Source organism: Salmo trutta, chromosome 5, assembly GCF_901001165.1.
Source record: "Salmo trutta chromosome 5, fSalTru1.1, whole genome shotgun sequence".
Classification (NCBI taxonomy): Eukaryota; Metazoa; Chordata; class Actinopteri; order Salmoniformes; family Salmonidae; genus Salmo; species Salmo trutta.
Genome location: NC_042961.1, coordinates 62,873,492 through 62,899,189, shown reverse-complemented (window position 1 = coordinate 62,899,189; position 25,698 = coordinate 62,873,492). Strand labels below are relative to the sequence as shown.

The 25,698-nt window shown below is 44.2% G+C and overlaps 1 protein-coding gene across 1 annotated transcript; it reads right to left on the bottom strand.

Annotated features, from left to right (window-relative positions):
* Positions 1-1,264: 1,264 nt before the first annotated feature.
* Positions 1,265-25,396, bottom strand: LOC115194754 (caspase-6-like). Its single transcript, XM_029754670.1, has 9 exons — positions 25,084-25,396; positions 18,707-18,760; positions 17,568-17,610; positions 15,317-15,466; positions 15,083-15,159; positions 13,678-13,853; positions 6,860-7,013; positions 5,528-5,706; positions 1,265-1,910 (listed from the first exon to the last, which is right to left on the bottom strand). Exons 1-9 carry the CDS (start codon positions 25,139-25,141, stop codon positions 1,851-1,853), a joined length of 951 nt encoding a protein of 316 aa, XP_029610530.1. The 5' UTR covers positions 25,142-25,396; the 3' UTR covers positions 1,265-1,850.
* Between the last annotated feature and the right edge of the window lie 302 nt (positions 25,397-25,698).

Below are 25,698 nucleotides of genomic sequence, written 5' to 3'. Positions count from 1 at the left end.
AGGTCTATCCTCAGAGTTATACAGGAAGTAACTCCCTGTTTTTCATAAACATCAGTTGATCATGTCATTGTAGATACGTAGGGTAGCCTCGCGATATCTCTCAATATTGGCCACCATTAATTGGATATTTTAGTGATATAAAATAAAAGTGAACTGACTAAAAGTAGCCAATAGTGGTTTAGGTTAATTTCCCATCCTTTGTGGGCTCTGCCTGTCAAGCAGCAGAAGGGCTATGTAGCATTACCATTAGCTGATAATGTTTACTATGAAAGCTACTAATAGAAACTTTGTATAGTTGGCCAAACATAGTGGTAAGTACAACTAATGTACTTTCTTCTCCAACCAACATAGGGCCCACCTAGCGAAGATAGCTAACATTATGCCATTTTCAACATTTGTTGAGTGTTTAATTATGATTTCTGCTGACATACATGATAGACTACATTGATTGATGGACCACAGTCAATATGGCTAGCTAGTTAATAACAGATCAGTCAATATGGCTAGCTAGCTAATAACAGACCAGTCAATATGGCTAGCTAGCTAATAACAGACCAGTCAATATGGCTAGCTAGCTAATAACAGATCAGTCAATATGGCTAGCTAGCTAATAACAGATCAGTCAATATGGCTAGCTAGCTAATAACAGACCAGTCAATATGGCTAGCTAGCTAATAACAGACCAGTCAATATGGCTAGCTAGCTAATAACAGATCAGTCAATATGGCTAGCTAGCTAATAACAGATCAGTCAATATGGCTAGCTAGCTAATAACAGATCAGTCAATATGGCTCGTTGACAAGCTAATAACAGATCAGTCAATATGGCTAGCTAGCTAATAACAGATCAGTCAATATGGCTGGTTAACATGTTAACTTTCAGGGGATAAACTAGATGGCTATATCCAAATATTGTTGGAAAGAAAATCAATCTATAGTGGTGGTGACAGAAGTCCAACTGACAACTTTACCAGGACGAGGACTTGCCGATGACAAGCTCTTCCCAAAAGCCTAATCTCTGACGAAGCATGCTAAATGACACGTGGGTTGCTAAGCTTAGCTAGCTAGCTACACGCCAAATGGATCTGACTAGCCTCACGTATATGAAAATACAAGGATCAATTGATGTTTACTGATCATGAAAAGCATGCCGTTAATTGCTGTATACGTCTGATGATAGAGCTCAATGTGGAATAATAGGACATGGGTAGTTCTCACTAGGCTCTTCAAGACCTGATGATATCAAAACACAAAGAGTTTAACAATCCCTTGAATTCCTTTATTTAACAATCCCTTGAAAACGGCATGTATTTGTCAATGGTTTTAGCTGGAGCTGAGGGTTCTCCTTGGCCCCCTAGCTGCCAAATCCAACGCTTTGCACCTTATTGTGAAGTTTTACTGATAACGACCTACTGGACTGGTTTGGATTTCTCCCTGACCAATATGGCTGCCATTTTCACCCCATTATGGAACTTTGAGGGTCTACAACACAGCCCCCCCCCCCCCCTCTAGTGATTTAATAGGATCCCTATGATTGTGAATTGGTAGTAGAGTATCTTGTCTAAGTGCAGAATCTTGATCTTGTAAAATATATTTTGTTTTTTAGTGTCTCAGAATATCTTTGTTCAGTGTCTTGATTCTGTAGAGTAGAATGTCTTGTTGTGAACCTGTAGCAGATCATGTAGAATGTCTTGCCTCAGTTGAGTATCTTGAATCTGGTACAGTATTGTAAGGGCTCCAGCACTAAGGATTGAATTGAGACATAAATCTGTGTTAGAGGTTCATATGAGTATCTTGTCTTCTATCTTGTCTCAGAGCTTCTTGGATCTGAAGTAAAGTTGCTATCTTGTTTCAGAGCTCCTTGGATCTGAAGTAAAGTTTCTTTGTGAGCATAGAGGTATAGCAGGGGACCTGGGACAGGACGAGTTTGGGAGAGAGAAGGAGAGAGGGATTAATTAATAAATGAGTGAGTGACAAAGTGTGTATGTTGCCTGTCTGCCTGTGTGTGTGTTGCCTGTCTGTCTGCCTGTGTGTGTGTTGCCTGTCTGTCTGACTGTGTGTGTTGCCTGTCTGCCTGTGTGTGTGTTGCCTGTCTGCCTGTGTGTTGCCTGTCTGACTGTGTGTGTTGCCTGTCTGACTGACTGTGTGTGTGTTGCATGTCTGCCTGTGTGTTGCCTGTATGACTGTGTGTGTGTTGCCTGTCTGCCTGTGTCTGTGTTGCCTGTCTGCCTGTGTGTGTTGCCTGTCTGACTGCGTGTGTTGCCTGTCTGACTGTGTGTGTGTGTGTGTTGCCTGTCTGCCTGTGTATGTTGCCTGTCTGTCTGCCTGTGTGGGTTGCCTGTCTGACTGACTGTGTGTGTGTTGCTCGTCTGACTGTGTGTTGCTCGTATGCCTGTGTGTGTGTTGCCTGTCTGCCTGTGTGTGTGTTGCCTGTCTGCCTGTGTGTGTGTTGCCTGTCTGCCTGTGTGTGTGTTGCCTGTGTAAGTGTTGCCTGTCTGTCTGACTGTGTGTGTGTTGCCTGTCTGACTGTGTGTGTTGCCTGTCTGTCTGCCTGTGTGTGTTGCCTGTCTGACTGTGTGTGTGTGTTGCCTGTCTGCCTGTGTGTGTTGCCTGTCTGACTGACTGTGTGTGTGTTGTCTGACTGTGTGTGTGTGTGTTGTCTGACTGTGTGTGTGTGTGTTGTCTGACTGTGTGTGTGTGTATGTTGCCTGTGTGTCTGTGTGTGTGTGTGTTGCCTGTCTGTCTGCCGGTGTGTGTGTTGCCTGTCTGTCTGCCTGTGTGTGTGTGTGTTGCCTGTCTGCCTGTGTGTGTATGACCCCAGTCTAATTCCACATGACCGCTGAGTCACAGTAATGTCCTCTTATGCAGTCTGGACATGCTTTAGTAGTACTCAGGTACCTACCTACCATCATGTCCTAACGACCTGGTACCCAACTCACTAACTACCACCAGGTCCTAACGACCTGGTACCCAACTCACTAACGACCATCATGTCCTAACGACCTGGTACCCAACTCACTAACGACCATCAGGTCCTAACGACCTGGTACCCAACTCACTAACTACCATCAGGTCCTAACGACCTGGTACCCAACTCACTAACGACCATCATGTCCTAACGACCTGGTACCCAACTCACTAACGACCATCAGGTTCTAACGACCTGGTACCCAACTCACTAACGACCACCAGGTCCTAACGACCTGGTACCCAACTCACTAACTACCATCAGGTCCTAACGACCTGGTACCCAACTCACTAACTACCATCAGGTCCTAACGACCTGGTACACAACTCACTAACGACCATCAGGTCCTAACGACCTGGTACCCAACTCACTAACGACCATCAGGTCCTAACGACCTGGTACCCAACTCACTAACTACCATCAGGTCCTAACGACCTGGTACCCAACTCACTAACTACCATCAGGTCCTAACGACCTGGTACCCAACTCACTAACTACCATCAGGTCCTAACGACCTGGTACCCAACTCACTAACTACCATCAGGTCCTAACGACCTGGTACCCAACTCACTAACGACCATCAGGTCCTAACGACCTGGTACCCAACTCACTAACTACCACCAGGTACTAACAACCTGGTACCCAACTCACTAACGACCATCAGGTCCTAATGACCTGGTACCCAACTCACTAACTACCATCAGGTCCTAACGACCTGGTACCCAACTCACTAACTACCATCAGGTCCTAACGACCTGGTACCCAACTCACTAACGACCATCAGGTCCTAACGACCTGGTACCCAACTCACTAATGACCATCAGGTACTAACAACCTGGTACCCAACTCACTAACGACCATCAGGTCCTAACGACCTGGTACCCAACTCACTAACTACCATCAGGTCCTAATGACCTGGTACCCAACTCACTAACTACCACTAGGTCCTAACGACCTGGTACCCAACTCACTAACGACCATCATGTCCTAACGACCTGGTACCCAACTCACTAACGACCATCAGGTCCTAACGACCTGGTACCCAACTCACTAACTACCATCAGGTCCTAACGACCTGGTACCCAACTCACTAACTACCACCAGGTACTAACAACCTGGTACCCAACTCACTAACTACCATCAGGTCCTAACGACCTGGTACCCAACTCACTAACTACCACCAGGTCCTAACGACCTGGTACCCAACTCACTAACGACCATCATGTCCTAACGACCTGGTACCCAACTCACTAACGACCACCAGGTCCTAACGACCTGGTACCCAACTCACTAACTACCATCAGGTCCTAACGACCTGGTACCCAACTCACTAACTACCATCAGGTCCTAACGACCTGGTACCCAACTCACTAACTACCATCAGGTCCTAATGACCTGGTACCCAACTCACTAACTACCATCAGGTCCTAACGACCTGGTACCCAACTCACTAACGACCATCAGGTCCTAACGACCTGGTACCCAACTCACTAACTACCACCAAGTCCTAACGACCTGGTACCCAACTCACTAACTACCATCAGGTCCTAACGACCTGGTACCCAACTCACTAACGACCACCAGGTCCTAACGACCTGGTACCCAACTCACTAACTACCATCAGGTCCTAACGACCTGGTACCCAACTCACTAACTACCATCAGGTCCTAACGACCTGGTACCCAACTCACTAACTACCATCAGGTCCTAACGACCTGGTACCCAACTCACTAACGACCATCAGGTCCTAACGACCTGGTACCCAACTCACTAACGACCATCAGGTCCTAATGACCTGGTACCCAACTCACTAACTACCATCAGGTCCTAATGACCTGGTACCCAACTCACTAACTACCATCAGGTCCTAATGACCTGGTACCCAACTCACTAACTACCATCAGGTCCTAATGACCTGGTACCCAACTCACTAACTACCATCAGGTCCTAACGACCTGGTACCCAACTCACTAACGACCACCAAGTCCTAACGACCTGGTACCCAACTCACTAACTACCATCAGGTCCTAACGACCTGGTACCCAACTCACTAACTACCATCATGTCCTAACGGCCTGGTACCCAACTCACTAACGACCATCAGGTCCTAACGACCTGGTACCCAACTCACTAACGACCATCATGTCCTAACGGCCTGGTACCCAACTCACTAACGACCATCAGGTCCTAACGACCTGGTACCCAACTCACTAACTACCACCAGGTCCTAACGACCTGGTACCCAACTCACTAACGACCATCAGGTCCTAACGACCTGGTACCCAACTCACTAACGACCATCATGTCCTAATGGCCTAATTAACGGTTAATTAGCGTGAGACAGGCAGCGTGACACAAAATGTCATGACCGCAAGAGCCATAGTGTATTTCCTGTGTGTGTCATAGTGTATTTCCTGTGTGTGTCATAGTGTATTTCCTGTGTGTGTCATAGTGTATTTCCTGTGTGTGTCATAGTGTATTTCCTGTGTGTGTCATAGTGTATTTCCTGTGTGTGTGTGTGTGTGTGTGTGTGTGTGTGTGTGTGTGTGTGTGTGTCTACCTGTTTCTTCCCGATGGCGTTGCGATCGGCACAGTTCTGTACGCGTCGCAGCGACACCCTGCGGTTAACTAGCGTCAACATCTCTGTGATCTCCAGCCGCGTTCCGTACTCCTGTAGCACTTCACAAAGGTCCTGGATGTACCACGATCCATTCAATGTCTCTCTGTGGGAGAAATAACCTACACAGAGACAGACAAAGAGATAGACACACACACACACACAGATGGAGACAGAGAGAGAGAGACAGACACAGAGATGGAGACAGAGAGAGACAGACAGAGGCAAACAGAGATGGAGACAGAGAGAGACAGACAGCCAGAGAGATGGAGACAGAGAGAGACAGCCAGAGAGATGGAGACAGACACAGAGATGGAGACAGAGAGAGACAGACAGAGAGATAGAGACACACACACACACAGATGGAGACAGAGAGAGACAGACAGAGAGATGGAGATAGACACACACAGATGGAGACAGAGAAAGACAGACAGAGAGCTAGAGACACACACACAGAGATGGAGACAGAGAGAGACAGACAGAGACAAACAGAGATGGAGACACACACACACACAGAGATTGAGACAGAGAGAGACAGACAGAGCGATGGCGACAGACACAGAGATGGAGACAGACACAAAAACAGACAGAGAGACGGAGACAGACAGAGAGATGGAGACAGACAGAAAGACAGACAGCGAGACGGAGACAGACACAAAAACAGACAAGAGACGGGGAGAGAGACAGACACAAAGAAATGGAGACAGACAGAGAGACGGAGACAGAGAGACAAAGATAGACAGAGAGACGGAGACAGACACAGGGAGACAGACACAGAGAGACAGACAGAATGGGAGAAGGGAACAATGTTGAATGGAAGGATGGCAGAGTCCTACATATTGAATGGAAGGATGACAGAGTCCTACATATTGAATGGAAGGATGACAGAGTCCTACATATTGAATGGAAGGATGACAGAGTCCTACGTATCGAATGGAAGGATGACAGAGTCCTACGTATCGAATGGAAGGATGACAGAGTCCTACATATCGAATGGAAGGATGACAGAGTCCTACATATCGAATGGAAGGATGACAGAGTCCTACATATCGAATGGAAGGATGACAGAGTCCTACATATCGAATGGAAGGATGACAGAGTCCTACATATCGAATGGAAGGATGACAGAGTCCTACATATTGAATGGAAGGATGACAGAGTCCTACATATCGAATGGAAGGATGACAGAGTCCTACATATCGAATGGAAGGATGACAGAGTTCTACATATCGAACGGAAGGATGACAGAGTGTGTGCATGCTTGATTGATCTCACCCTCGGCCACAGAGTAGCACATCAGGAAGTCCGCACCAGCAGGAAGTGTGTGTACCGTCCCAGCATCCACGACCAGCTGGTTAGTATGAACCTCACAGTCCACCACGTCTACTATAGGACTGACTGGATCGTCATGTTTATCCCCACGACACGCCTAGTGGACAGACACAACCAGCTGGTTAGTATGAACCTCACAGTCCACCACGTCTACTATAGGACTGACTGGATCGTCATGTTTATCCCCACGACACGCCTAGTGGACAGACACAACCAGCTGGTTAGTGTGAACCTCACAGTCCACCACGTCTACTATAGGACTGACTGGATCGTCATGTTTATCCCCACGACACGCCTAGTGGACAGACACAACCAGCTGGTTAGCATGAACCTCACAGTCCACCTATATAACCATGCCTAACACACGGAAAGCATTGTATTTGGTTCAAAACATTCTCTAAAACCTAAACCTCATAAAGGGGTGTGACCACTGAACAAGTCGAAGAAGCTGAACTCTTAGGAGTAACATTGGACGGTCAGTTATCAAGGTCAAGTCCTATCGACAAGAGTTGTTGTGAAGATTAGGAGAGAGGTAATGTCTGTTATAATAAGATATTCTGTGTTTTTGACACAAAGATCAACTGTACTGGTTGTCCAGGCTCTGATCTTGTCCTCCATCTTGATTACTGTCTGGTAATGTGGTCTGGTATTATGGGGGAAAAAAAATGTATGAAATGTATGCATTCACTACTGTAAGTCGCTCTGGATAAGAGCTTCTGCTAAATGACTAAAATGTAAAATGTATGGTCAGGTGAAGCAAAGAAAGACCTATCAAAGCTGAGTGTTGTGGGTACAAAGATCAACTGTGCTGGTTGTTCAGGCTCTGCTCTTGTCCTCCATCTTGATTACTGTCTGGTAATATGGTCAGGTGAAACAAAGAAAGACCTATCAAAGCTGCAGCTGGTTCAGAACAAGAGCAGCACGGCCTGCCCTTAACTGCACATGGAGAACTAACACAGTCTTTCATGGCTGAGGGTTAAGGAGAAATTAACTACTATATTTGTGTGTTAAAAATGCCTAACCACTAATCTATTAGCATCCACCTCAAAACAGACATACAAAAACCCCCAGCAGAAACACCACCAGGGGTTTCTACACTGTACACAAACCAAAAAAACAGATTTAATGTGTTACTCAGTGATGTATAGAGTCATCATGGAATGATCTGTTACCAGAGGTTACTCAGTGATGTATAGTCATCATGGAATGATCTGTTACCAGAGGTTACTCAGTGATGCATAGAGTCATCATGGAATGATCTGTTACCAGAGGTTACTCAGTGATGTATAGAGTCATCATGGAATGATCTGTTACCAGAGGTTACTCAGTGATGTATAGAGTCATCATGGAATGATCTGTTACCAGAGGTTACTCAGTGATGTATAGAGTCATCATGGAATGATCTGTTACCAGAGGTTACTCAGTGATGCATAGAGTCATCATGGAATGATCTGTTACCAGAGGTTACTCAGTGATGTATAGAGTCATCATGGAATGATCTGTTACCAGAGGTTACTCAGTGATGTATAGAGTCATCATGGAATGATCTGTTACCAGAAGTTACTCAGTGATGTATAGAGTCATCATGGAATGATCTGTTACCAGAGGTTACTCAGTGATGTATAGAGTCATCATGGAATGATCTGTTACCAGAGGTTACTCAGTGATGTATAGAGTCATCATGGAATGATCTGTTACCAGAGGTTACTCAGTGATGTATAGAGTCATCATGGAATGATCTGTTACCAGAGGTTACTCAGTGATGTATAGAGTCATCATGGAATGATCTGTTACCAGAGGTTACTCAGTGATGTATAGAGTCATCATGGAATGATCTGTTACCAGAGGTTACTCAGTGATGTATAGAGTCATCATGGAATGATCTGTTACCAGAGGTTACTCAGTGATATATAGAGTCATCATGGAATGATCTGTTACCAGAGGTTACTCAGTGATGTATAGAGTCATCATGGAATGATCTGTTACCAGAGGTTACTCAGTGATGTATAGAGTCATCATGGAATGATCTGTTACCAGAGGTTACTCAGTGATGTATAGAGTCATCATGGAATGATCTGTTACCAGAGGTTACTCAGTGATGTATAGAGTCATCATGGAATGATCTGTTACCAGAGGTTACTCAGTGATGTATAGAGTCATCATGGAATGATCTGTTACCAGAGGTTACTCAGTGATGTATAGAGTCACCATGGAATGATCTGTTACCAGAGGTTACTCAGTGATGTATAGAGTCATCATGGAATGATCTGTTACCAGAGGTTAGTGATGTATAGAGTCATCATGGAATGATCTGTTACCAGAGGTTACTCAGTGATGTATAGAGTCATCATGGAATGATCTGTTACCAGAGGTTACTCAGTGATGTATAGAGTCATCATGGAATGATCTGTTACCAGAGGTTACTCAGTGATGTATAGAGTCATCATGGAATGATCTGTTACCAGAGGTTACTCAGTGATGTATAGAGTCATCATGGAATGATCTGTTACCAGAGGTTACTCAGTGATGTATAGAGTCATCATGGAATGATCTGTTACCAGAGGTTACTCAGTGATGTATAGAGTCATCATGGAATGATCTGTTACCAGAGGTTACTCAGTGATGTATAGAGTCACCATGGAATGATCTGTTACCAGAGGTTACTCAGTGATGTATAGAGTCACCATGGAATGATCTGTTACCAGAGGTTACTCAGTGATGTATAGAGTCATCATGGAATGATCTGTTACCAGAGGTTAGTGATGTATAGAGTCATCATGGAATGATCTGTTACCAGAGGTTACTCAGTGATGTATAGAGTCATCATGGAATGATCTGTTACCAGAGGTTACTCAGTGATGCATAGAGTCATCATGGAATGATCTGTTACCAGAGGTTACTCAGTGATGTATAGAGTCATCATGGAATGATCTGTTACCAGAGGTTACTCAGTGATGTATAGAGTCATCATGGAATGATCTGTTACCAGAAGTTACTCAGTGATGTATAGAGTCATCATGGAATGATCTGTTACCAGAGGTTACTCAGTGATGTATAGAGTCATCATGGAATGATCTGTTACCAGAGGTTACTCAGTGATGTATAGAGTCATCATGGAATGATCTGTTACCAGAGGTTACTCAGTGATGTATAGAGTCATGTCATCATGGAATGATCTGTTACCAGAGGTTACTCAGTGATGTATAGAGTCATCATGGAATGATCTGTTACCAGAGGTTACTCAGTGATGTATAGAGTCATCATGGAATGATCTGTTACCAGAGGTTACTCAGGCAAAAAGCAAGTTTAGCTTTAAAAAAACGATAAAAACATCTTGTATCACAGCACCTCTCCTCTTTCTAAAGCTCTCATTTAACTGGATATATGAAGTATATGAATAGTGTGTCAATAGTATTTTTGTTGTCTCTTGGTGTCTTTCCCAGATACAGAACCAGTCAAAAGTTTGGACATACTCATTCCAGGGCTTTTCTTTATTTTGACTATTTTCTACATTGTAGAATAATAGTGAAGACATCAAAACTATGAAATAACACATATGGAATCATGTAATAACCAAAAAAAGTGTTAAACGAATCAAAATATATTTGATATTCTTCAAAGTAGCCGCCCTTTGCCTTGATGACAGCTTTGCACACTCTTGGCATTCTCTCAACCAGCTTCACCTGGAATACTTTTCCAGGAGTTCCCACATATGCTGAGCACTTGTTGACTGCTTTTCCTTCACTCTGCGGTCCACTTCATCCCAAACCATCTCAATTAGGTTGAGGTTGGGTGTTACACAGCCTGGCGATGTGTTGGGTCATTGTCCTGTTGAAAAACAAATGATAGTCCCACTAAGCGCAAAACAGTTGGGATGGCGTATCGCTGCAGAATGCTGTGGTAGCCATGCTGGTTAAGTGTGCCTTGAATTCTAAATAAATCACTTGAGTGTCACCAGTAAAGCACCCCCACACCATCACACCTCCTCCTCCATGCTTCACGGTGGGAACCACACATGCGGAGATCATTCGTTCACCTACTCTGCATCTCACAAAGACACGGCGGTTGGAACCAAAACTCTTAAATTTGGACTCATCAGACCAAAGAACAGATTTCCACCAGTCTAATGTCCATTGCTTGTGTTTCTTGGCCCAAGCAAGTCTCTTCTTCTTATTGGTGTCCTTTAGTAGTGGTTTCTTTGCAGCAACACGACCATGAAGGCCTGATTCAGTCTCCTCTGAACAGTTGATGTTGAGATGTGTCTGTTACTTGAACTCCGTGAAGCATTTATTTGGGCTGCAATCTGAGGTGCAGTTAACTCTAATAAACTTATCCTCTGCAGCAGAGGTAACTCTGGGTCTTCCTTTCATGTGGCGGTCCTCATGAGAGCCAGTTTCATCAGCTAGTGTGTTTGCGGACATATTCAATCGCTCCCTATCCCAGTCTGCTGTCCCCACATGCTTCAAGATGGCCACCATTGTTCCTGTACCCAAGAAGGCAAAGATAACTGAACTAAATGACTATCGCCCCATAGCATTCACTTCTGTCACCATGAAGTGCTTTGAGAGACTAGTCAAGGATCATATCACCTCCACCTTACCGGCCACCATAGACCCGTTTCAGTTTGCATACCGCCCTAACAGGTCCACAGACGATGCAATCGCCATCACACTGCCCACTGCCCTATCCCATCTGGACAAGAGAAATACCTATGTAAGAATGCTGTTCGTTGACTACAGCTCAGCATAACACCATAGTACCCTCCAAGCTCATCATTAAGCTTGAGGCCCTGGGTCTGGACTTTCTGACGGCCGCCCCCATCTCCACTTCGCTGATCCTCAACACTGAGGCCCCACAAGGGTGCGTGCTCAGCCCTCTCCTGTACTCCCTGTTCACTCACGACTGCGTGACCAAGCACGCCTCCAACTCAATCATCAAGTTTGCAGATGACACAACAGTAGTGGGTTTGATGACCAACAACGACGAGACGGCCTACAGGGAGGAGGTGAGGGCACTCGGAGTGTGGTGTCAGGAAAACAACCTCTCACTCTTTCATATACTATACTATAGAATAGATAATCCTATACATTTTACAGGCCCCATAATCAACTGGGCTATTTTGTTTTGTTTGTTTTTTCACGTTGTTCACAACTTGTTTTGTACATAATGTTGCTGCTACTTTCTTATGACCGAAAAGAGCTTCTGAATATCAGATCAGCGATTACTCACCTCGAACTGGAACAAGATTATTTTCTTGAATGAGTTCGACGCAAAAACCAGGCCCAAATCCCCGTCATTTGCGTGAAGAAAATAGGGAGTTAAAAACTGTAATATGTTTCACCAAGTCTTGGCTGAACGACGACACGGATAACATACAGCTGGTGGGTTATACACTCTACCGGCAGGATAGAACAGCAGCCTCCGGTAAGACACGGGCCGGGGGCCTATGTATATTTGTAAACAACAGCTGGTGCACGATATCTAAGGAAGTCTCGAGGTTTTGCTCGCCTGAGGTAGAGTACATCATGATAAGCTGTAGACCACACTATTTGCCAAGAGAGTTTTCATCTAGATTTGTCATAGCAGTTTATTTACCACCACAGACCGATGCAGGCACTAAGACCGCACTCAATGAGCTGTATTCAGCCATAATCAAACAGGAAAATGCTCATCCAGAGGCGGCACTCCTAGTGGCCGGGGACTTTAATGCAGGGAAACTTAAATCTGTTTTACCTCATTTCTATCAGCATGTTAAATGTGCAACCAGAGGGGAAAAAAACTCTAGGCCAACTTTAATCCACACACAGAGATGCGTACAAAGCTCGCCCTCCATTTGGCAAATCTGACCATAATTTTATCCTCCTGATTCCTGCTTACAAGCAAAAATTAAAGCAGGAAGCACCAGTGACTCGGTCTATAAAAAAGTGGTCAGATGAAGCAGATGCTAAACTACAGGACTGTTTTGCTAACACAGACTGAAATACGTGTAGACCATGTATCTGATGTCCCTCGTCCCCTCACCCCTCCTCCCTCCATACCCTTCAGATCAGTAGTTAATGGACCCCAGGAAGAGTAGCTGCTGCATGTGCAGTAGCTAATGGACCCCAGCTGCTGCATGTCCAGTAGTTAATGGACCCCAGGAAGAGTAGCTGCTGCATGTTCAGTAGTTAATGGACCCCAGGAAGAGTAGCTGCTGCATATTCAGTAGTTAATGGACCCCAGGAAGAGTAGCTGCTGCATGTTCAGTAGTTAATGAACCCCAGGAAGAGTAGCTGCTGCATGTTCTGTAGTTAATGAACCCCAGGAAGAGTAGCTGCTGTATGTCCAGTAGTTAATGGACCCCAGGAAGGGTAGCTGCTGCATGTTCAGTAGTTAATGAACCCCAGGAAGAGTAGCTGCTGCATGTTCAGTAGTTAACGGACCCCAGGAAGAGTAGCTGCTGTATGTCCAGTAGTTAATGGACCCCAGGAAGGGTAGCTGCTGCATGTTCAGTAGTTAATGAACCCCAGGAAGAGTAGCTGCTGCATGTTCAGTAGTTAACGGACCCCAGGAAGAGTAGCTGCTGCCTGTTCAGTATCTAATGAACCCCAGGAAGAGTAGCTGCTGCATGTCCAGTAGTTAATGCACCCCAGGAAGAGTAGCTGCTGCATGTTCAGTAGTTAATGAATCCCAGGAAGAGTAGCTGCTGCACTAAACACACTGGGTTAGCATATCTACACGCCTGAAACACACAAACACGTTTACCCACCACACACTCCTACCTGAAAGATGAAGATCTTGGGCTTGCCCACCAGACTAGAACAGCGGTCTCCTTTGAAGGTGTGTGTCAAGTCTCGGATGGAGAGTTTGCCGTCTCTAGCGAACACGCACTCATTCTCCCCGTGGCTCAGAAACACACACAGGAAACAATCTGCCTCCGCATGGTTCCAGTTCACAGCTGGGGAGAGCGAGAGAGTACAGACTGGATGTCTTCTACGCATTACCCTGTCCTCTGGGGACAGTACTTTCATTACCCTGTCCTCTGGGGAGTCAGTTCATTACCCTGTCCTCTGGGGAGTCAGTTCATTACCCTGTCCTCTGGGGACAGTACTTTCATTACCCTGTCCTCTGGGGAGTCAGTTCATTACCCTGTCCTCTGGGGAGTCAGTTCATTACCCTGTCCTCCGGGGAGTCAGTTCATTACCCTGTCCTCTGGGGAGTCAGTTCATTACCCTGTCCTCCGGGGAGTCAGTTCATTACCCTGTCCTCCGGGGAGTCAGTTCATTACCCTGTCCTCCGGGGAGTCAGTTCATTACCCTGTCCTCCGGGGAGTCAGTTCATTACCCTGTCCTCCGGGGAGTCAGTTCATTACCCTGTCCTCCGGGGAGTCAGTTCATTACCCTGTCCTCCGGGGAGTCAGTTCATTACCCTGTCCTCCGGGGAGTCAGTTCATTACCCTGTCCTCCGGGGAGTCAGTTCATTACCCTGTCCTCTGGGGAGTCAGTTCATTACCCTGTCCTCCGGGGAGTCAGTTCATTACCCTGTCCTCTGGGGAGTCAGTTCATTACCCTGTCCTCTGGGGAGTCAGTTCATTACCCTGTCCTCTGGGGAGTCAGTTCATTACTCTGTCCTCTGGGGAGTCAGTTCATTACCCTGTCCTCTGGGGATAGTACTTTCATTACCCTGTCCTCTGGGGACAGTACTTTCATTACCCTGTCCTCTGGGGAGTCAGTTCATTACCCTGTCCTCTGGGGAGTCAGTTCATTACCCTGTCCTCTGGGGACAGTACTTTCATTACCCTGTCCTCTGGGGACAGTACTTTCATTACCCTGTCCTCTGGGGACAGTACTTTCATTACCCTGTCCTCTGGGGAGTCAGTTCATTACCCTGTCCTCTGGGGACAGTACTTTCATTACCCTGTCCTCTGGGGAGTCAGTTCATTACCCTGTCCTCTGGGGACAGTACTTTCATTACCCTGTCCTCTGGGGACAGTACTTTCATTACCCTGTCCTCTGGGGAGTCAGTTCATTACCCTGTCCTCTGGGGACAGTACTTTCATTACCCTGTCCTCTGGGGAGTCAGTTCATTACCCTGTCCTCTGGGGACAGTACTTTCATTACCCTGTCCTCTGGGGACAGTACTTTCACATCATTAAATCCAGATCAAAACGTTGTTGTTGTGGTTTACCATCGTCTATGACAGCCCGGACCTCCTGTCTGGTCAGGTTGTCATACGGCCTCACAGCAAAACTTAGCTCCTCTAGTCTGGAAAAAAAAACACAACACGCACAAACACACACGTTAAAGACAGAAACACAACAGACAAATGTGTGCATGTGTGTGTGGGTGTCTCCGTCCATCTGTATGTGTGTTTGTGTGAATCTGTCTGTCTGTTCATCCTTTTGTATGACTGTGTGTGTACCGTCGCAAAAGGTTGTTCTTGTCAGCTTTGGTACCATGGCGATGAGGGAGGCGGAGCTCTGGGGAGAAGTATTCCTGGTTGAAGATGAGGGCCAGCCCCCTTAGGCTGTATGACATCACATACTCCTCCCCCGGGTCTGACACCTCAATACTACAAGGGAAGTGAGAATGTAAAGAGAGAGAAGGGGGGGGGGGGTGAAAGAGGGGAGGTGTGTGAGAAAGAGAGAGAGAGAGAGAGAGAAGGGGGAGGTGAGAGAGAGAGAGAGAGAGAGAGAGAGAGAGAGAGAGAGGGGGGGTGTGAAAGAGGGGAGGTGTGTGAGAGAGAGAGAGAGAGAGAGAGAGAAGGGGGAGGTGAGAGAGAGAGAGAGAGAGAGAAGGGGGGGTGTGAAAGAGGGGAGGTGTGTGAGAGAGAGAGAGAGAGAGAAGGGGGAGGTGAGAGAGAGAGAGAGAGAGAGAGAGAGAGAGAGAGAGAGAGAGAGGGGGAAGGTGTGAGAGAATCCTGCATTCTGAAAGTATTGAGACCACATGACCTTTTCCACATTTTGTTACGTCACAGCCTTATTCTAAAATTGATTAAATCGTTTTTTTCCCCTCATCAATCTACACATAATAACAAAGCACAAACAGGTTTAGACATTTTTACAACATGTTGTTTTTTTTAAATACTGAAATATCACATTTACATAAGTATTCAGACCCTTTACTCAGTACTTTGTTGAAGCACCTTTGGCAGCGATTACAGCCTCGAGTCTTCTTGGGTATGACGCTACGAGCTTGGCACACCTGTATTTGGGGAGTTTCTCCCATTCTTCTCTGCAGATCCTCTCAAGCTCTGTCAGGTTGGATGGGGAGCGTTGCTGCACAGCTATTTTCAGGTCTCTCCAGAGATGTTCGATCGGGTTCAAGTCAGGGCTCTGGCTGGGCCACTCAAGGACATTCAGAGACTTGTCCCGAAGCAACTTCTGAGTAGTCTTGGCTGTGTGCTTAGTGTCGTTGTCCTGTTGGAAGGTGAACCTTCACCTCAGTCTGAGGTCCTGAGCACTCTGGAGCAGGTTTTCATCAAGGATCTTTCTGTACTTTGCTCTGTTCATCTTTCCCTCGATCCTGACTAGTCTCCCGGTCCCTGCCGCTGAAAAACATCCCCACAGCATGATGCTGCCACCACCATGCTTCACCGTAGGGATGGTGCCAGGTTTCCTCCAGACGTGACGCTTGGCATTCAGGCAAAGAGTTAAATCTTGGTTTCATCAGACCAGAGAATCTTGTTTCTTATGTTCTGATAGTCTTTAGGCAAAGTCCAAGCAGGCTGTCATTTAAAATTTAGTCATTTAGCAGACACTCTTATCCTGAGTGACTTACAGTAGTGAATGCATACATTTCAATTCATTTAATACGTTTTTTTCCCCCTGTACTGGCCCCCCGTGGGAATCGAACCCACAACCCTGGCATTGCAAACACCATTACAAACACCATGCTCTACCAACTGAGCCATGTGCCTTTTACTGAGGAGTGGCTTCCATCTTGCCACTCTACCATAAAGGCCTGACTGGTTGAGTGCTGCAGAGATGGTTGTCCTTCTGGAAGGTTCTCCCATCTCCACAGAGGAACACTAGAGCTCTGTCAGAGTGACCATCTGGTTCTTGGTCCTGACCAAGACCATTCTCCCCCGATTGCTCAGTTTGTTTTGGTACCCTTCCCCAGATCTGTGCGTCGACACAATCCTGTCTCGGTGCTCTACGGACAATTCCTTCGACCTCATGGCTTGTTTTTTGCTCTGACACTCACTGTCAACTGTGGGACCTTATATAGACAGGTGTGTGCCTTTCCAAATCATGTCCAATCAATTGAATTTACCACAGATGGACTCCAGTCAAGTTGTAGAAACATCAAAGATGATCAATGGAAACAGGATGCACCTGAGCTCAATTTCAAGTCTCATAGCAAAAGGGTCTGAATACTTATGTAAATAAGTATTTTTTATACATTTGCAAACATTTCTAAAAACCTGTTTTTGCACTTTGTCATTATGTGGTATTGTGTGTCGATCGATAAGGATTTTATTTTTTATAAGGCTGTATGTAACGTAACAAAATGTGGAAAAAGTCAAGGGGTCTGAATACTTTCCGAATGCACTGTATATATCTTTACTATCTCCTGTATGTCATATAGCAATGCTCCCAAGAGACTGGAACAGTGAACTGTAAACATGGTCAGATCTAGTCTACCAGATTCACACAACACAAGAGTCTTACCCTATCTTATAGACATCAGGCTCAGCATAGCTCTCTATCAGGGCTGGAATAAAATTATTTACAATTTTTCAAGTATGTTGTCTATAATGTTTCATTATTAACAGGAGTTATAAAGCCATTATTATTAACAACATACACCATGTAAAGAGTCAGGGAACTGCATCATTTGTCAGAAGGTGAGTGTAGCTGGTGCAGGAAGTCAGGCGCAGGAGAGCAGAAATGAGTGAGCAACGTTCTTTACTCATAAATCAAGGCACAAGGTAAACAAATAGACCAAATACAAACGGTAAACATTACGCACGGATGAACACAGCACCCGTCAAAAAACCAGCCATCATGAACCGACATGAACATAAAACAATCACGCACAAAAAAACATGGGGGAAACAGAGGGTTAAATACATGAACATGTAATTGGGGAATGAAAACCAGGTGTGTTGAAAACAAAGACAAAACAAATGGAAAATAAAAAGTGGGTCAGCGATGGCTAGAAGGCCGGTGATGTCGACCGCTGAACGCCACCCGAACAAGGAGATGGACCGACTTCGGCGGAAGTCGTGACAGTACCCCCCCCCTTGACACGCGGCTCCAGCAGCGCGCCGACGCCGGCCTCGGGGACGACCTGGAGGGTGAGGCGCAGGGCGATCCGGATGGAGACGGTGGAACTCCCGCAGCATCGATGGGTCTAACACGTCCTCCACCGGCACCCAGCATCTCTCCACCGGCTTTCTAGCCATCGCCGCTCCATTTTTCATTTATCCATTTGTTTTGTCTTGTTCCCTGTTCCCACACCTGGTTTTCATTTCCCAATCACACAACATGTATTTATTCCTCTGTTCCCCCTCATGTCTTTGTGTTAAGTGTCATGTTTGACGCGCTATTCTGGTGTGCGTTTATTCCGTGTTTATATTTCACGAGGTATGTTTATTTGTTTGTACATAATTATTGTGACTGTTTGCGCGTTTTGCACTTTGGCATATTGGATGGAGGTTTCGACGCAGTGGTGTCCGTCTGTTGGTTTCTCCTGCCTAAATAAAGTGTGTGCCTGTTCACAACTCTCAGCTCTCCTGCTCCTGACTGCGCTCCCATTGACAGTCGCCTGTAGCAGTAAAGGAGAATCAGGTTCTTCTGTCACTTACCTGTCGAAGTCGCAGGTGACCCCTTTGCCTCGCTGTCCACCTTGACAACCCGCTCTGTGGATGATCAACATTATAGGCTATACAGTTGAAGTCGGAAGTTTACATACACCTTAGCCAAATACATTTGAACTCAGTTTTTCACAATTCCTGACATTTAATCCTAGTAAATAATCCCTGTTTTAGGTCAGTTAGGATCACCACTTTATTTTAAGAATGTGAAATGTCGGAATAATAGTAGTGAGAATGATTTATTTCAGCTTTTATTTCTTTCATCACATTCCCAGTGGGTCAGCAGTTTACATACACTCAATTAGTATTTGGTAGCATTGCCTTAAAATTGTTTAACTTGGGTCAAACGTTTCAGGTAGCCTTCCACAAGCTTCCCACAATCAGTTGGGTGAATTTTGGCCCATTCCTCCTGACAGAGCTGGTGTTACTGTGTCAGGTTTGTAGGCCTCCTTGCTCGCACACACTTTTTCAGTTCTGCCCACAAATGTTCTATGGTATTGAGGTCAGGGCTTTGTGATGGCCACTCCAATACCTTGACTTTGTTGTCCTTAAGCCATTTTGCCACAACTTGGAAAGTATGCTTGGGGTCATTGTCCATTTGGAAGACCCATTTGCGATCAAGGTTTAACTTCCTGACTGATGTCTTGAGATGTTGCTTCAATATATCTACATAATTTTCCTCACTCATGATGCCATCTATTTTGTGAAGTGCACCAGTCCCTCCTGCACAAAGCACCCCCACAACATGATGCTGCCACCCCTGTGCTTCACGGTTGCGATGGTGTTTTTCGGCTTGCAAGCCTCCCCCTTTTTCCTCCAAACATAACGGTGGTCATTATGGCCAAACAGTTCTATTTTTGTTTCATCAGACCAGAGGACATTTCTCCAAAAAGTACGATCTTTGTCCCCATGTGCAGTTGCAAACCGTAGTCTGGCTTTTTTAATGGAAGTTTTGGAGCAGCGGCTTCTTCCTTGCTGAGAGGCCTTTCAGGTTTTGCCGATATAGGACTCGTTTCACTGTGGATATAGATACCTGTTTTCTCCAGCATCTTCACAAGGTCCTTTGCTGTTGTTCTGGGATTGATTTGCACTTTTCGCACCAAAGTACGTTCATCTCTAGGAGACAGAACGCGTCTCCTTCCTGAGCGGTATGACGGCTGCTTTGTCCCATGGTGTTTATACTTGCGTACTATTGTTTGTACAGATGAGCGAGGTACCTTCAGGAGTTTGGAAATTGCTCCCAAGGATGAACCAGACTTGTGAAGGTCTAAAAAAAAATATCTGACATAATTTTCTGGAATTTTCCAAGCTGTTTAAAGGCACAGTCAACTTAGTGTATGTAAACTTCTGACCCACTGGAATTGTGATACAGTGAATTATGAGTGAAATAATCTGTCTGTAAACAATTGTTGGAAAAATTACTCGTGTCATGCACAAAGTAGATGTCCTAACCGACTTGCCAAAACTATAGTTTGTTAACAAGAAATTTGTGGAGTGGTTGAAAAACTAGTTTTAATGACTCCAACCTAAGTGTATGTAAACTTCCGACTTCAACTGTATAATATACTCTGAGAGTACAAAACATTATGAACACCTGCTCTTTCCATGACATAGACTGACCAGGTGAATCCAGGTGAAAGCTATGATCCCTTATTGATGTCACTTGTTAAATCCACTTCAAATCAGTGTAGATGAAGTGGGAGGAGACGGGTTAAAGAAGGATTGTTTTTTATATACTGTGCATTCTGAAAGTATTCAGACCACTTGACTTTTTCCAAATATTGTTACGTTACAGCCTTATTCTAAAATGGATTTTAAAAAACAATTCCTCATCAATGTATTAAAAATTAAAAACAGAAATATCTTACTTACATAAAGTATTCAGACCCTTTGCTATGAGACTAAAAAATATATATATAAAAAATGTCAGAGATGGTTGTCCCTTCTAGAAGTTTCTCCCATCTTCACAGAGGAACTCTGACAATTGAGACATGGATTGTGTATGTGTGCCATTCAGAGGGTGAATGGGCAAGGCAAAATATGTAAGTGCCTTTCAATGGGTGTAAGGTAGTAAGTGCCAAGAATTGTTCCTAATTTTTTGTACACAATAAAACGTCACAATACATTTGATTTAACTGCTAGGAGGAGAGGAGAAGGGTGCAGCCCACAGTTTGGGGCGTTCCTGCATGTGGGCGTTCCTGCATGTGGGCGTTCCTGCATAAAGAACCCCTTTTTATACTTCTATTGGTCCATTATTAAGCTAGGACAGGTGGAGGCGTGGCCGCTCCAGTACAGTAGGTGGCAGTAATGCACAATAACGTTGGATGCCAGCCGCTGATAAACGCCACAGAAGAAAGGGTGGGGGGGGTGGGGGGGGGGGGGGGGTAGCTAGCCAGCCGTACACCCGTAGACAGTGACATTCGCCCCAGCCTGTCGGCCACTGTTTTCCTGCAGTTCTGTTAACGACGGCGACATCAGGTGTACGGCACGCGTGGATCATGGATGCCAATGGAACCCAGACTCCCCCCCCCCAAAAAAAATACCAAGAAAAGAAAGAAAAAAAACATACAAAATAATTTAGCTTTTGTCACTTTCTGTTTCATAAATGTCCTTCAATTCGAGGCTGAATGTATCTCACCGTTTAAAGCATCCGAGTGAACAAAACATCGCCCCTCTGTCTCAGTATGCCTAGCGTATTCATCTGACGCTGTCTGGTCAGAAAGAGTATGACGTTGTTGTTGCCCGTAGCATTGAATGAAGAAGAGAAGCCACCGAGAATTTTGGACTGCCTTGATAATTTAAAAAAACTAATAATAGCCAATCAGCGTTGAGCTAAACTGAGTGAGCTCAGCTGTGATTGGTCCTGGAGCACAAAAAAAAAAATGATCAAAAGGAAGCCAGTTTAGATTTGGCTTCACACCAATAACATCACAAACAGGAAAAAAACTTGAATTGTTGCATCTCTGTCATTGGCGGCTAGCTAGCTAGCTAAAATTGTCCTTTTCCTAAATTAGCCATGGAAGGAGAGAGGGATTTGGACTTGTGGTTTTAATTAATTATCCGTACTGACCAATGATTATAATGGGGATTCTGATCCAACCATTCATTCATACATTGTTGTGTCCCTGACCTGACAGGATGGAAGTTCAATATGTAGCTAGATGTAGTAGGCTAATGTTAACTAGCTGGCGTAGCGTATCGTTGACCATGAAATGAAGTTAGGCTAGCAGGTAGCCCAGGACAACAACAAACTAAAAGCATGTACTGTATGACAGTCAGACATCATTACCACTAAAGACAACAAGATAAGATCTGTTATTAGCTTGTTAACCAGCCATATTGACTGATCTGTTATTAACTAGCTAGCCATATTGACTGATCTGTTATTAGCTAGCTAGCCATATTGACTGATCTGTTATTAGCTAGCTAGCCATATTGACTGATCTGTTATTAGCTTGTTAACGAGCCATATTGACTGATCTGTTATTAGCTTGTTAACCAGCCATATTGTCTGATCTGTTATTAGCTTGTTAACTAGCCATATTGACTGATCTGTTATTAGCTAGCTAGCCATATTGACTGATCTGTTATTAGCTTGTTAACCAGCCATATTGACTGATCTGTTATTAGCTAGCTAGCCATATTGACTGATCTGTTATTAGCTTGTTAACCAGCCATATTGACTGATCTGTTATTAGCTAGCTAGCCATATTGACTGATCTGTTATTAGCTTGTTAACTAGCCATATTGACTGATCTGTTATTAGCTTGTTAACCAGCCATATTGACTGATCTGTTATTAGCTAGCTAGCCATACTGACTGATCTGTTATTAGCTTGTTAACCAGCCATATTGTCTGATCTGTTATTAGCTAGCTAGCCATATTGACTGATCTGTTATTAGCTTGTTAACCAGCCATATTGACTGATCTGTTATTAACTAGCTAGCCATATTGACTGATCTGTTATTAGCTTGTTAACCAGCCGAATTGACTGATCTGTTATTAGCTAGCTAGCCATATTGACTGATCTGTTATTAGCTTGTTAATGAGCCATATTGACTGATCTGTTATTAGCTTGTTAACCAGCCATATTGACTGATCTGTTATTAACTAGCTAGCCATATTGACTGATCTGTTATTAGCTTGTTAACCAGCCATATTGACTGATCTGTTATTAGCTAGCTAGCCATATTGACTGATCTGTTATTAGCTAGCTAGCCATATTGACTGATCTGTTATTAGCTTGTTAACAAGCCATATTGACTGGTCTGTTATTAGCTTGTTAACGAGCCATATTGACTGATCTGTTATTAGCTAGCTAGCATATTGACTGATCTGTTATTAGCTAGCTAGCCATATTGACTGATCTGTTATTAGCTTGTTAACTAGCCATATTGACATGATCTGTTATTAGCTAGCTAGCCATATTGACTGATCTGTTATTAGCTAGCTAGCCATATTGACTGATCTGTTATTAGCTAGCTAGCCATATTGACTGGTCTGTTATTAGCTAGCTAGCCATATTGACATGATCTGTTATTAGCTAGCTAGCCATATTGACTGATCTGTTATTAGCTAGCTAGCCATATTGACTGGTCTGTTATTAGCTAGCTAGCCATATTGACTGATCTGTTATTAACTAGCTAGCCATATTGACTGGTCTGTTATTAGCTAGCTAGCCATATTGACTGGTCTGTTATTAGCTTGTTAACCAGCCATATTGACTGATCTGTTATTAACTAGCTAGCCATATTGACTGATCTGTTATTAGCTTGTTAACCAGCCGAATTGACTGATCTGTTATTAGCTAGCTAGCCATATTGACTGATCTGTTATTAGCTTGTTAATGAGCCATATTGACTGATCTGTTATTAGCTTGTTAACCAGCCATATTGACTGATCTGTTATTAACTAGCTAGCCATATTGACTGATCTGTTATTAGCTTGTTAACCAGCCATATTGACTGATCTGTTATTAGCTAGCTAGCCATATTGACTGATCTGTTATTAGCTAGCTAGCCATATTGACTGATCTGTTATTAGCTTGTTAACAAGCCATATTGACTGGTCTGTTATTAGCTTGTTAACGAGTCATATTGACTGATCTGTTATTAACTAGCTAGCCATATTGACTGATCTGTTATTAGCTAGCTAGCATATTGACTGATCTGTTATTAGCTAGCTAGCCATATTGACTGATCTGTTATTAGCTTGTTAACTAGCCATATTGACATGATCTGTTATTAGCTAGCTAGCCATATTGACTGATCTGTTATTAGCTAGCTAGCCATATTGACTGATCTGTTATTAGCTAGCTAGCCATATTGACTGGTCTGTTATTAGCTAGCTAGCCATATTGACATGATCTGTTATTAGCTAGCTAGCCATATTGACTGATCTGTTATTAGCTAGCTAGCCATATTGACTGGTCTGTTATTAGCTAGCTAGCCATATTGACTGTGGTCCATCAATCAATGTAGTCTATCATGTATGTCAGCAGAAATCATAATTAAACACTCAACAAATGTTGAAAATGGCATAATGTTAGCTATCTTCGCTAGGTGGGCCTATGTTGGTTGGAGAAGAAAGTACATTAGTTGTACTTACCACTATGTTTAGCCAACTATACAAAGTTTCTATTAGTAGCTTTCATAGTAAACATTATCAGCTAATGGTAATGCTACATAGCCCTTCTGCTGCTTGACAGGCAGAGCCCACAAAGGATGGGAAATTAACCTAAACCACTATTGGCTACTTTTAGTCAGTTCACTTTTATTTTATATCACTAAAATATCCAATTAATGGTGGCCAATATTGAGAGATATCGCGAGGCTACCCTACGTATCTACAATGACATGATCAACTGATGTTTATGAAAAACAGGGAGTTACTTCCTGTATAACTCTGATGATAGACCTAAATGTGCGCAATTGTTTTGCATGGAATAATTTGACATTTTGTAGGTCTGACTACGCTCTTCAAGAGGTGTTGATATCACAACCAAATAGTTAACATTTATGTAACAATCCCTTGAAAACGACTCGCACCAAAATGGTTTTAGCATTTTGCAACTTATTGTGATGTTTTAATGATAACGACCTATTGGAAACAACTGACAACCTGTTTAATGACACCAAAAACAGACACAATAACGGGACTTTGTAAAAAATATCCTAGTTGTTATTCATCTCGGATCAGTTTACTACTTTTAAGAATGATTGCTGACGCAAAGCAATAAGTGAAAACCCAGCATGTTGACAGTTTGATGATGACAGTGGAGATGGATTAAAAAAACAAAATGGCATCTATTCTTAGCACGAATAATCATCGATAATGAAATAATGATGATGATAGATGCAGTAGCCTACCTTGTATATATTGTTGAATCTCTGTATTCGCCATAGGATGCTGTTGACTAATTTTCATCGCCCTCTTTTTTCCGTACACAGCGGATTGAGTTCAATCGTTCAAATGGGACCATTGACGTCTTTTTAACGGGAATTCCGACCGGGTTAAGTTACGGTCAGAACAGTTGGCTACAAATGGACTGCGGGGACGTCAATCAAAAGTTGCTTTGACGTACATGAACTTCAGCAAAATCCCATGAGAGAGAGAGAGAGAGAGAGAGAGAGAGACTAGAACTCAACTCACAGGCAGGACAGAGAGAGAGAGAGATAACAGAGAGAGAGAGACAGAGAGAGAGAGAAAGAGAGACTAGAACTCAACTCACAGGCAGGACAGAGAGAGAGAGAGATAACAGAGAGAGAGAGACAGAGAGAGAGAGAGAGAGAGAGAGAGAGACACAGGTAGGAGAGAGCAGAGACGGGAGAGAGAAAGCCCTTTGAATTGAATTGAATTGAATTGAATTGAGAGGGAACAGAGAGAAAAGGGGAGGGAGAGCATAGAAAGAAAGATAGATGGACAGAGAGAGAGAGAGAAATAGAGAGAGAGAGGTGCTCTCTGGACTTAAAGGGACAGTGACA